Source organism: Peromyscus maniculatus, chromosome 19 (genome assembly GCF_049852395.1).
Source record: "Peromyscus maniculatus bairdii isolate BWxNUB_F1_BW_parent chromosome 19, HU_Pman_BW_mat_3.1, whole genome shotgun sequence".
Lineage (NCBI taxonomy): Eukaryota > Metazoa > Chordata > Mammalia > Rodentia > Cricetidae > Peromyscus > Peromyscus maniculatus.
In genome coordinates, this window is record NC_134870.1 from 32020753 (window position 1) to 32033985 (window position 13233).

The window sequence follows — 13233 nt, forward strand, 5'->3', positions numbered from 1 at the left end:
TTGTGACTTCTGCCATTCCATTTAGATATGGCTGTGCCAATCCATCCATCCATCCATCCATCCATCCATCCATCCATCCATCCATCCATCCCACATCTATCCCTACATCCATCCATGCATCCTTGCATTCATCTATCCATCCATCCATCTGTCCATCCATCTGTCTGTCTGTTCGTCCTTTCATCCGTCTTTCTATCCATTCATCTGTGCATCCATCCATCTATCCATCCATCCATCCATCCATCCATCCATCCATCCATCCATCCATCCATCCACCTAGCATCCATCCATCCCTGCATCAGTCTGTTGGATTCTTTACTCTTAACAATCTTTTGACAAATAATTTTAAGGTGCTTTCTATGTCCTTGGCCTGGAGATGAAGTAGTGATCTATGCTCATAATGGGTTGGTACCTTACATGGTGCCAAACTTAAGCATTGCATATTGAGGACATATAACGAACATAAAAATATATTCAGATAAGACTGATATAATTAACGGGTGATTTGGTAGGCCTCGTGCACCTTGCTGTTGGTGATTTTACCTTCAGGAGAATCTTTCATTCTCAGGATGCCAACTGTTCAGGAAATTACAAGAAGTAAAGCAGAATGTACATGGAATCATCTGGTAGTTACAGTAAGTATTTTTGTTATTTTTATTAATTTCTTTGACCAGAGGCATAGTTGTAAGGAACTCATCAGGGAGGTTTTGTTACTCTCAGGAACCTCGTTCTCCTTGGTTCTAAAATAAGCTGTTTTTTTTTCAACTAGGGTTTTTAACCCTGTTTCCTACAAATTGCTTCAAGATGTTTAATAGATTCCATTTACACATTTATGAAATGATTATGAAAAAGAAAATATATGCTAAAGAGAACTGAGAGATATTAGTATAAAGTATTTTCCTGATTTAAGAAAAGATAAATGATTTAAGTATCACATCTAGGCTTGTTCAGTTATCCTTAACATTTTGGAATGGCAATAATAATGTCATTTGAAAAATGGGTTTCCTAGGAAGGAGATGGAAGAGTGATAATTAGTGGCATACAAATTATACTGTTTCTCAATAAAGAGATAAACTATATAATAAATAGAAATCATAATAAGAAGTATGTCAACACATATTACATGCAATATGTAATAAGTCTCCTTTAGTGAATGAATACAGTATATGTGAATTGTAGGGAAAGGATTATGGTGGTGAGCAGGGAGAGGTAGATCTCTGCCTTTCTCCCAGTCCTAGCTAGTGTTACTATTGCTGTGATGAAACACACGACCAAAAACAATTAGGGAGGAAAGGGTTTGTTTCACTCACAGTTCATCATCAAAGAGTGAGGGCAGGTACTCATGCAGGGCAGGAACCTGGAGGCAGACACTAATGCGGTGGTCATGGAGGGGTTCTGCTTACTGGCTTGCTCAGCCTGCTTTCTTATAGAACCCAGGACCACCAGCCCAGGGATGGTACCACCCACAATGGCCTGGGCTCTTTCCCAATGATCATTAAGTAAGAAAATGTCTTACTGCCTGATCTTATGGAGGCGTTTTCTCAATTGAGGCTCCCTCCTCTCTGATAACACTAGCTTGTGTCATGTTGACATAAAACTAATCAGTGCAAACTCCTTTTCCCTCATTCAAATGTTTCAACTACTAGAAATAGTTGTTTGATAGCCAGGCACCTATATTTTTTCTTTTCCTCAGTATCCAATCCATTTGAAACATACAGTTGAGCTGGGTGTTGTGGAGTGTTTGTTTAATCTGAGTCACTCACAGGCTTAAGCAAGAGGATTCTAAGTTCAAAGCCAGTCAGATCTACATAGTGAGACCAAAAGTAAGAAAAGAAAAAAAATTGGGAGCTGGGGGTTTGGCTCAGCTGCAGAATGCTTATCTAACATGCATAGATCCTATGTTTGCTCCCCAAAACTGTGGAGGAGGCAGAGGAGGAGAAGGGGGTGGAGGGGAAGGTGGAGAAGGAGGTGGTAGAAGAGGGGGAGGAGGAAGAGGTGGTGGAGAAGGAGGAGGAAGAGGAAGAGGAGGAGGAAGAGGAGCAGGAGCCAATACCAGTGTCATTGTTGATTAGGCCATACTAAGATTAGTATTAAAATATGTTTATGGAAGTTGGATTTATTCAACTCCATTGTCAAAATGTGCACTCCTAACGTTCATCATTTGTTCCAGAAAAGCTTCTTTATTTTGAACAGAAACTTAAAACAGGGCTCCATCTTCTGTTACAGAAATGTGTAATTTCTCTACCCCTCTCCCCCATTCTGTACTACAGCTGGCAACACAGCTTTCCACCTTAACAACAGTGCTTTATTGACAACAGGGTCTCAGTGATTGCTGTCCTGGAAGAGCTTTATTCTGGAGAGTTCTAGTCAAAAGCACCATGGCAATACAAACTGTTTCTATTTTTGTTTGTATTCTGAGAGTAGACTTCAAGAATGTTTTCAGGAAGAATTGCCTCAGATGAACTGTCACTGTTGCTTCAAACTGTTAGCTAGATCTGAGGCAGGACTGGATGACCTCCAAGGGCTCCCTGATCCAACTTGACTGTTCAAGGCTCATGTAAACTCTTTAATGTGAGGCTTTGAATCAACAGTAAGTGCCTCTGTTTGTTACTATCATGCTTTGCTTCTGACACAGCAAATCACTTGCTGGGTTGTATTTGAAGACTTGGCGGCTATGTTTTAAATTCATTTTGCCATCACTCATCGGATCTCTTTGATGGGAGAGACAATATTGAAGGAAGCAGAGGGCATTCCTACATCAAATGCTTCATTCCCATCCTACATGCACCATAGGACCAAATGTTGCATATAGCATTAGGCATGTTCAAGGAAATAAAAGGCAGGCCTCAGGATTCTGAGATGTTCAATCATGTTTCTATTGGTACAACCTTTCTTTGGGCTTGTGAACTTCTGTCCACATTCAGCTTTGTGTCTCAACTACCTGGTGCTGTGCTGGATGCAACATCAACGCTTGAAAAGTACGTGTGGAATGTGACCTGTCCTGGTGAAAGATAGTGCTGTTTTCTGTTCTAGCCACTGGGATATGGATTATTTTCAGTTCCCCATTCTATTTCTCTGTCTCTTTCACACAAACCTAAATTTTCCCATAAAATGGAAAATTGCTCAAATGAACTTTAGTCATTACCTGGCATTTTATGCTGGTGAGAGCAGAGATTTTGAAAGTAGAATTGTATTTCATTCTTGAACCACGTTTGTAATTTCTTCCTGCCTCTGCTAGAGTCTGACAGTGAACACAGTTACTTTCGCCACCATTATGAATACTGATTGCGGTTACTTAGCGTTCACTGAAAGCTGCAGAATGTGCCCGAGGACCCACGCGCCTTGTAACATTTAATCTGCACAATACACCTATGAGGCAGGTGTTCTTATTGCCATTTTACTCTATCTGGGAGACCAAGTCCGCTGCTCTAAGTCATGATTCCAGTTTATCAGGACATGAGGAGGACTAATGATCATGGTCAACCTCCATAATGATCATGGTGAAGCCTCCATAAAGAGCAGCTGTTACAATGGCGGTGATAATGCCAGAGTGCTTGGGCTGCATAATATGACGAGTATACAGCACCTTAGCAAGAGTGGGTTTATGAGGTCAATTTTCTTCCTGAGAGCAAAGACAGTGTAAAAGCTATCTCTGCTGGATGGAAGAGGAAACTTAAGTATGTTATGTGTGGAGTGTGATTACATTATCCCCAACTTAAAACTGCTTTTTTTTTCCTTGAATATACCCTCAACAGTTCATCTATGGGGGTTGTAGAAATGTAAGGAATGGGATACAGACTAAGATGTAGTTCTTCAATTTACATAATCAGTGTTTTGATGTGCTACATGCTTGAATATTACAAAGAACAGGATGAAACAGTCTTCTATGTGCTTCCCTTAAGAGAAATACGTTGCTATCTGTTGTTTGCCCTTTGGGCTGCATGTCCCATCCCACAATGTTTCAGTGGAGAGCTGCCAGAAGGGAATCATAACACCAGCAGTGTGATCTGCTGACATGAAGGACAGAATATGCTTCCAGTCTAGACTTGGCTCCTTGCCTTTTGTTGAGGCACCAAACAGCCAGCCTTACTCCAGCCTCTGGGAGATACTCGCTTACATTAACACTACTTACGTCTGCCCACATTCTGTGCTTCCTTCAAGCCTTTTGTCTCTTCCATTTCACCTCCCTTTGTTGTCCCTGAGACAGAGGGAATAGGGAGGACTACGTAACTGTGGTCAACATAAATATGCTTCAGGACAGTTTCAAATCTAACTCCTGGCCATTCCAGATGCAACAGAGGCCCAGATTTCTGAGGCTCAAAGTAGATTAGAATGTAGATATTACCAAAGAGAGCTAGCAAAGCAGCTTCCAATTACCAGCTATTTGCTATAGTAAGAGAATACATTCAGCACAGAACTATAATGGAATAATATAACTACAGAATGTTCATGGTGTTAAAAATGGACACTGTGTTTCAGGTGGTATGGGCAAATTGTAGGTCCTAAAATCATGTAGACTGGTGAATATTTACTTTTCAGTCCTCAGAATATGTCTCTGAGGGTGTAAGTATAATTTTATTTCAAAATAGACTGTTGCAGTAAAAACTGGGGAGTATTATAACATATGAATCAAGGCTTCCCATTTCTCATTTTTGTGTGTGTGTTAACTTGCTAGGTGCCATCAGTCCATTCTCCAGCATCAGTTAGGAACTCCCTGTTCCTGCTTAGAGGATGGGAGAGAAATCTCTACTAGCCATTTATGTGGCAGATGACTAATATGAAGAATATATGAAGAACTCAAAGCCCATAACGACGAAAGAACAAGTAATCCAATCAACAAATGAGCAAACTGTCTGAACAGACACTTCTCAAGAGAAGTACATCTGGCCAACAAATATACCAAAATCAAAATTATACCAGTAGTCCTTCTCACTCCAGTCAGATGACTGTTACCAACAGACAAAGGATAACTGTTGGCAAGGATGCAGAGGAAAAGGAACAGTTATGTACTGGGAATGGGGATCAATTTAGACATTACAGAAAACACGGAGGTTCCCCATGATACTAAAAATAGAACTACTATTTGATGCAGCTGTACCACTCCTGGGTCTACCAGATGGAATCTTATCCACACTCAATAGAGATACCTACACATTCATTTTTCATTGTCATGCTATTATTCATAGTAGCCAGGATATGGAATCAGCCTTGGTGTCTATCAACAAATGAATGGATAAAGAAAAGATTCACACATACACACACACACACACACACACACACACACAAACACACAAGTCACACTGGAGTTTTATGTAGCCATAAAAATGAACAACTTGTTATTTGCTAGAAAATGTATGGAACTAGAGGTCATCATGTTAAGTAAAATAAGCCAGATTTAGAAATAAATATATCTATCATATGTGGAACCTAAAATAAAAAAAAAATTAAAAAATTTAAGAAGATGACCTGAAAGTGGGAGGACTGTTAGGAAGGGATGAGCAGATATAGAAAAGGGAGGAAGAGGAAAGGTTAAGAGTGTGGTGCAGAAGGCAGAGATAGGCAAAGTGCAATGTCATAAATAGAAACAGCTGTAAAGCCATCAGTAGCTATAATTAATAGTAATTATCACTTTCAAATGAATGATTGGTCTGAAAATAACCTAACCTCTGTAAGGAAGACCAATGAACAGATCCTTCTCCCTCTCTGGGTTTTTGAGACAATGTCTCACTATGTAGCTCTGGCTATCCTGGAACTTGTTATATAGAACAGGCTGGCCTTAAGTTCACCGAGATCCACCTACCTCTGCCTCCCAAGTCCTGGGATTAAAGGTATACTTAATTACCCTCAGTTTTGAATTGAGAACATTTTATTTGAAACTGTAGGATCTTTTAGCTTTGTGATTTAAGTTAATATTAGAAATTCTTTAAAATGACTTGTCATTAGAATGTATAATAATCTTGAAATTCTTGTTTTCTTATCAGCTATCCTACCTACCCTTGATCTAGAATACATAATGAAGAACTCGAGCTCTGAAGCAATGGTCATAATGGACTATTACATGTCTAAAAATTAAAGCAGGGAGGCTCAAAATGAGGATGAATCTCAGGGGTAGAGGTTTTACTGTCCACATGTGAGGGCCCATTCCCACACCAAGCATGTGCATGAGAACACACACACACACACACACACACACACACACACACACACACACACACACTGGTTAGGTGTGGTGGTGCCTGTAATCTCAGCTCCTGGAAGAAGAGGAAGGAGAATCAGGGAGTCAAAGTTAATCTTGGATACATAGTAAGTCTGAAGTCAGCCTGGACTACATAAGACCCTGTCTCAGCATCAACAGTAGCAAGAGAAGCCCAGCATTCACTTGTTTTCTTATTCACCCCAACTTGTACTTAAGTCAGCATAGACTCAGATCCACTCTTTTCCCTGAGTTGGTGGAAATGGAATGTTTATTTTGTCATCATGGTGAATAATGAATACAAAGTAAATTCAGTTCACTATAAAAACTTAAAAATAGGTAATAGTTTTAGGTTAGCTAAATTTCCCAATACATAACTGTACTGATAGTTTTGGACACTAGATGGCGGTATAAGCGCATCACATAATAAACCTTTCCTTAATTGCTCCAGCTTTCAAATCAGGCAATGGAGGCCGGAGAGAGCAGGTTAATGCATTAGTTAAAGCAGCAAAGTCAAATATAATCAGGGGTTGGAAGTGAGCTAATACTCTGAATATATTCAGTAACCCAATGGTTATTGAAAGAAAGGATTGTTACACACACACACACACACACACACACACACACACACACACACACAAATTTAGTCGGCTGTTGAAATATCTTCAAGCTAATTGATAATGCAAAAGTTGGCAGTGAGCACACACATTTCTTCAAATGTGTTCAACTTCATTTTTGATTTTCAGCTTTTAAAATATCAGTTGTTTGGGATGGTGTGTGCCTCACCTGTATTATTCATTGATGAAAAAGTGCATTCTTACCAGGGCTGTGAGCCCAGGACTTAGGCATTTTAAGGGGAAATGGTGGACTTACTGTAAGCAGTTGGCTAGGCCATTATTGACTGGCAGGCTCAACTGGAAGCACTTCGTTAGTGTATTAGGTTGCCCTGGAAATGCCTTCTTGAAACTCTAATGATGCACTTAACGGAGCCCTCTGGGACAGGGGTAAAACGTCTCTTAGCAGGCGTGTCTTCCACTGGAGTACTCTTGGGATGGGTTGGGATGGGCAGGAACATCCAAAGAGAGTCTCAGTAAGGAGGAAGCCTCAGAACAGGTTGCAGGTAGCAGTTTCTTACAGGTAAGTCAAGATAGTGACTTACTGCTAAAACTCCTAGCTTTTTGTGCACATTTGAGTAATCATTTCGAAAGAGCATCCCCAATCGTGTGTGTGTGTGTGTATGTGTGTGTGTGTGTGTGTGTGTGTGTGTGTGTGTGTGTGTGTGTGTGTGTGTGTTGGCCGAAAGAATGAAGGGGGAAGAGCATCTGAACGAATATGACTGTAATCAAAGGCTTAAAAAGAATCCGAAAGACTTGTAACTTGAACATTCCTAGGATTAAAGGGGAAATGGTTTAGAGGAAGAAATGCGCCCTTCTGCAGAGTCATGCATTTGAAGAGCTCATCCGGAGGTTTTTCAAATTAAAATCACTGCCAGTGTGAAGGGTAATTGGTTTATGTGTGGGGGACAGGGGGTTGGAGGTGGGGTTGAAAACAAGGAAGAAAGAGCCCAGAGGTGGCTTGTGCAAACTCAAGATCACAGGCGGGACTGGGGTCGGTGCAGTGCAGCGTCCCCGCCCTGCGCCAGCAACCAGCGCCTCCCGTCCAGTGCCCACCGCGAGCGCCACGTCCCCGTCAGCGCTGGCAACCTGTCACCGCCGAGGACGTGACTCCGAGCTGCCTCCGCTCTCTCCAAGCCCTATTCCTTTAAGATGATGTAATAGTCATTTCCCTGGATGGTTTCTTGCCTGCACTGCTCACACCACAGCATCCGAACTGCTCCTGGCACCGTGGGACCTCCTAGCTCCGGAGCTCGAGCCCCGCAGGCATCTCCCTGCCGCCCGGGCTTCTTCCCGCTCCTACCTGGCAGGGATATGGGCGTCCCTTTGCCCTTGCCGGCAGGTGGGGTGGCTGCTGCGACCCTGGCTGGGCGCATCTGTCTGTCTCTCCGCCTCTGGGCTCTCTGAACGCCTCAAAGTCCAGTTACCTCTTGCAACTCTCCCAGGTGTAAAGGATCTGCTCTAAAGGTTTTGATTTTGATATTTTTTTCTCTTCCTGCCGAAGGTTTGGTTGAATTTTTTTTTTCCCTTTGCTTCACTTCTTCGACTCAGCCTTCTTCTCACGGTTCAACTTTTTTTTTTTTTCTCGATCCATTTGAACTAGAGATTTGGGAGTGAATACGTACACACATACATACATATATACAAACGTACTTTTCCGAGCGCGTAAGTGCGGGATCGTTTATTTTCCGAGAGCACATCTCTCTGCCACTTTTCACTGATACCTCTGTCCTTTACCTGTGTGGGATTTGACAAGACCCAGTGTGGCTGTGGTTTTCGATTGCTCTGGAAAAGGTTATTTCTTCGCAAGAACTAAGTCTCCAGCACTCGCTAAGGTAAGCGCAAGAGACTCACGGCTTTCTCTGTCCTGCTCGAAAAAAAAACGGGTCTCTTTGGAAGTTGAAAATTGCATATGCCGTTTACATCAGATTTACAAACAGGATTGATTTGAACAGCAGTTGATAGTGTCATGAGGATTAACTTAAAGACAGCGCAGTCTGAGGGAAGCACTAACTCAGTTAAGGAGTGATTAAAGTCAATAGTTACAGGCTGCTTATGTAAAAATAATCTCCTCCCTGTCATTTTCCCTCCCTCTTCCCCCTCCCCATCCCCCTCCTCTCCCCGGAGGTCTCTCTCCTTCTGACTCATTCTGGGTCTGAGGAAATAATTTCTCTCTTTTCCCTCAGAAAGACCTCTGAGTAACTGGGCACTCGGCCTTCTTGCCTACCCGGCCTAATGGAAGATCGAATGTAGACAAGCTGATTTTTACATCCTGTGAAGTAGTAGCTCACTACCAGACAGCTTTAAACTTCCTGTCCAACATTACTTCACCTGTGGACTCTCCTAAAATTTGCTCTGTTGGGGGAATAAAGAGAAAAACCGGGGTAAGAGGAAGTCATTTTTGAACAAGTTAACACCTTTTCTTTCCCTCCCTTACAACTGGATGCAAAGCCTGGGGCTGTGACTCTCGTCGGATTGTACCTTTCAGTCCAGGAACCTGCACAAGAAAGGGACAATGGCTCTGAGTGGGAACTGTAGTCGTTATTATCCTCGGGATCAAGGGGCTGCAGTTCCCAACTCCTTCCCCGAAGTCATAGAGCTGAATGTTGGGGGCCAGGTTTACTTCACCCGCCATTCCACATTAATAAGCATCCCCCATTCCCTCTTGTGGAAAATGTTTTCCCCAAAGAGAGACAACGCTAACGATCTAGCCAAGGACTCCAAGGGAAGGTTTTTCATTGACAGAGATGGCTTCCTGTTCCGTTATATTCTGGACTATCTCAGGGACAGGCAGGTGGTCCTGCCTGATCACTTTCCAGAAAGGGGAAGGCTGAAAAGAGAGGCTGAGTATTTCCAGCTCCCTGACCTCGTCAAGCTGCTGGCCCCCGAGGAAGTCAAGCAAAGCCCAGATGAATTCTGTCACAGTGATTTTGAGGATGCCTCCCAAGGAAGCGACACAAGAATCTGCCCTCCTTCACTGCTCCCTCATGACCGCAAGTGGGGTTTTATTACTGTGGGCTACAGGGGATCCTGTACCTTGGGCAGAGAGGGGCAAGCAGATGCCAAGTTTCGGAGAGTTCCCCGGATTTTGGTTTGCGGAAGGATCTCCTTGGCAAAGGAAGTCTTCGGAGAAACTTTGAATGAAAGCAGAGACCCAGACCGAGCCCCAGAAAGATACACCTCCAGATTTTATCTCAAGTTCAAACATCTGGAAAGAGCTTTTGATATGTTGTCAGAGTGTGGATTCCACATGGTGGCCTGTAACTCCTCGGTGACAGCATCTTTTGTCAACCAGTATACAGAGGACAAGATCTGGTCGAGCTATACCGAATACGTCTTCTATCGTAAGTAGGAAGGCTTCCGTTTATTTTTCTGTGTTCGACTTTTCTTCACAGATGTATGTGGTCTCGTGTTTTGCTAGGGTCTAAGGATACTGGTTTGGGAGTGCAGCTGTGCTAAATAGAGTCCTAGAGGTGGCTGCACTTCAGTTCTTGTGCCTTACCGGGTCCCAGAGAAATCTTTCTTGTTTTTTCCGGTGAGGTCACAGGGTCGTTAGACTTCAAAAATTAGAAGGGACCAAGGATGCTGGAAGAGTTCATAAATAAGCATGCGCGACTTTTTTCTCCATAGTGATTTGTGAAGGTAAGGTTGCTGATTACAGCTTGGCTGTGGGTTCTCAGGGTGTGGAGTTTTGCAGAGTCAGTGTGGATGAAGTACCACTGCCAATCCTTTCAGCTAAACTCTTGGGGTCTGTTAAGCTGATTGCTGCAGGCTTGCTTTCATTAGTGGCTTTCAGAACACAAATGGATGTTGTACAGAGTGACGTGGTCTTGGCTAGATGGCAGTGCAGACTGCTGAAAAGCCCCCCACTTCCCCCAGGTCTGAAATTCACTTTCATGGGCTTTGCAAATCTGTTGTTTGGTTTTTGAACACTTTCTACTGAGACTGGAGTTGCATTGCAGGTTTAGTTAAGCTGAACTTTGTTTAAGATCCACCTAAAATGAACTAGATCTCTGAGACTTGCCAATCACATGCAAACACCTCAGATACTGAGTTGATAGAATTCCTGACATAAAATAAAATCACTATGTACATATGAGGGGATGTGATTGCCAGTGCCTTTCAAGTAGGGCTCTCTAAATCTGTTTTTGTGCTTAAATGGAGACTTATGGTGTAGATAGCTTTGTTTTATGGAAGGGCGATGTGAATACAAGCCATTGGTCTTTGAAGGATGAACAGTAAATTGGTCTATACAATGTGATGCTTGCAGGATTTGGGCTTGGATGTTGAGTTCATTCCACAGAGATTGTGTTCTCAGTGTTAACATTCCATTTCCTTCTGCTGTTTTGAAAGCACCTTCAGAAATCAGGATTAAGATGTCTATATTTGTTTAAATATAAAGGGAAGACTGAGTTTCTTGGACTAGGCTTTGCCTATAGTTGTCTTTCTTCATTTGGAGTTGGTACAGGTGGAGAAGGCAATGGGATGTGGAGTTTTCCAAAGTGGGTCGTCACATATCTACTTAGAAGTGAGGATGCATAGACTGCATGGACAAAGTGGCCCATGAAGAAAAAATTAAATCAGTCCCAAGAACTTACTGACATGTATGGAATAGCAAACATTATTTGGTCCAGTGGCCCTGATTGTGGTCTTGGCAATCAGTATCTTCATTTAGGCCAGAGCTTAACCAACAAATATCACTTTCTTCTGTCTGGCAAAGTTCCTGTTGATACAGAGATAAGATTCTTGATTTTTAAACCTTCTGTAAGGAGCTGACATTGTCTGTCATCCTGTAGAACATATGTCTTCTTCAAACTTTTGGGGGAAAATGTGCTTTAAAGATAGGTCAAATGGAGGTTTGTACACTTGACTTTCAATCATTTACCCACCCAAATGATGCTTTTGCCGTCTCGGTCAGTGGTGTTTCCATGTTCATCAAGGGCTTATCTGTTTGACACTATGTCCTCTTTAGAATGCTCTGGAAATGTTCCAATCTCCTGATCATTTAATTGCTGCTTCTTTTGTTGAGCTGTGGAGCAGTAGTTGGCTCTCCATATCTCTATGGATAGAGGCACAAATGCACAGGAGCTTCATACTAATAGTATATATTTTGCAAATCATAGACTTCCCTTTTGTACCCAAAATCCAGAGCTAGGTATTAACTCTTCCTCTGTCTTAGGACCAATAAAACTGACAGCTGGCTTTCTAGGGTGCATAACAGCTTCCGTGCAGCTGCTTAGCCATAATTATTTAATTAGAAGCTGCCAACTGTGCCTATATAAGCATTAATTCATCAAGCTGTTGTGCTCCGCTTAATGGGCCGAAACCATGGGAAGTGCTCTAGATCAGGGAGTTGACTACATGCAAAGATGCTTTTCTCTGAGGAACTAATTTTCTTCCTGAACTTAGTGGTAGTAAATTCACACCACACACACCCCCCCTTGGATGCAAGGAATTAACTCTAAGCAATCAAAATTTTAATAACTCAGGAATTATGTAAAAGCACATTGTCTGGATCCACATCACATTAACCACTGAACATAAGGAACTAATGCACTGCTTTGGGTGGTTAGCAGCCATGGGGAGTGAAGATTGTCCCCCACCATTTCCCTGTTTGTCTATCTTTCACCCAAGTCTTGCAAGATTAACATTCCATCTGTCAACAGATTAGATGGATAGCATCATTGCCGCCTTTAACCTTTCATGTGGGCCTAGAACTGATGGTCAGCGTCAGTTAATCCCGAGTGTTTTGTTAACATAGAAAGTCACCTGGTATCTGCAAATGTTTAGGAGAGACAGAAGAAATGTAAGCTGTCTTGCTCAGTCACTAGAGAACGAGTAGGACAGGGACATAAAAAAAGAAGTGTCTATGCTAGAATCAACTCACAAACTATTTTAGACCTTTTTTTTTTTTTTTGGCCTTTATTTAAAACAATGAAAAGGTGCCTTTTCACCCCATCAGCTAAGTCCCACCTCCTTGTTCTTCAAGCAATTCATAAAAGGCAGTACCATAAAGAGCCAACAGTGCTCCCTGGCTCACCTTTAAATAAAGTGTCAATTCAGTAATTTGGAAACCAGAGGCCCAACTGTAATCAAATCACAAGTACACAGAAAGGGACGGGCACTGGGTTTCTAAGGCTTTTTCAAAGACTGTCACACATGTTTTCTGAGCCTGAAGAGTAACTTCAGGTGAATGTCTGAAAGCACAGGGGTTTTAAAAACATTCACATAAAACAACATGACCACAAGTAGAGAGTTTAGTTCATAAGATAATAATTTAAGTATGTATATACTCTGAGCTCTATTAATTGTACAAATGGCCACCCATTCACCACCTTTTCCACAAATGACTGCACGTGCGTATGTTTTAACCTTTATTCTTTTCACTTTATTTCCTTAAATTTAAAGGATCACACCAACAAAAGT

At 42.1% G+C, this 13233-nt stretch overlaps 1 protein-coding gene across 4 annotated transcripts in view; it reads left to right on the top strand.

The window, feature by feature from the left end:
- Positions 1-7126: 7126 nt before the first annotated feature.
- Positions 7127-13233, top strand: part of Kctd16 (potassium channel tetramerization domain containing 16) — a 296969-nt gene continuing 290862 nt past the window's right edge. For 2 of the 4 annotated variants that reach the window (XR_013046063.1, XM_006976930.4), the window contains exons 1-2: positions 7766-8642; positions 8994-10151. Coding sequence is in view for 3 of the 4 variants with exons in the window: in XM_006976930.4 (XP_006976992.1) it covers positions 9323-10151 (829 nt within the window). In the remaining variant the exon portion in view is untranslated. Of the gene's footprint in view, positions 7331-7765; positions 8643-8993; positions 10152-13233 lie in introns of those variants that run through there. The other 2 variants (XM_042263737.2, XM_042263736.2) reach the window with 2 other exon arrangements.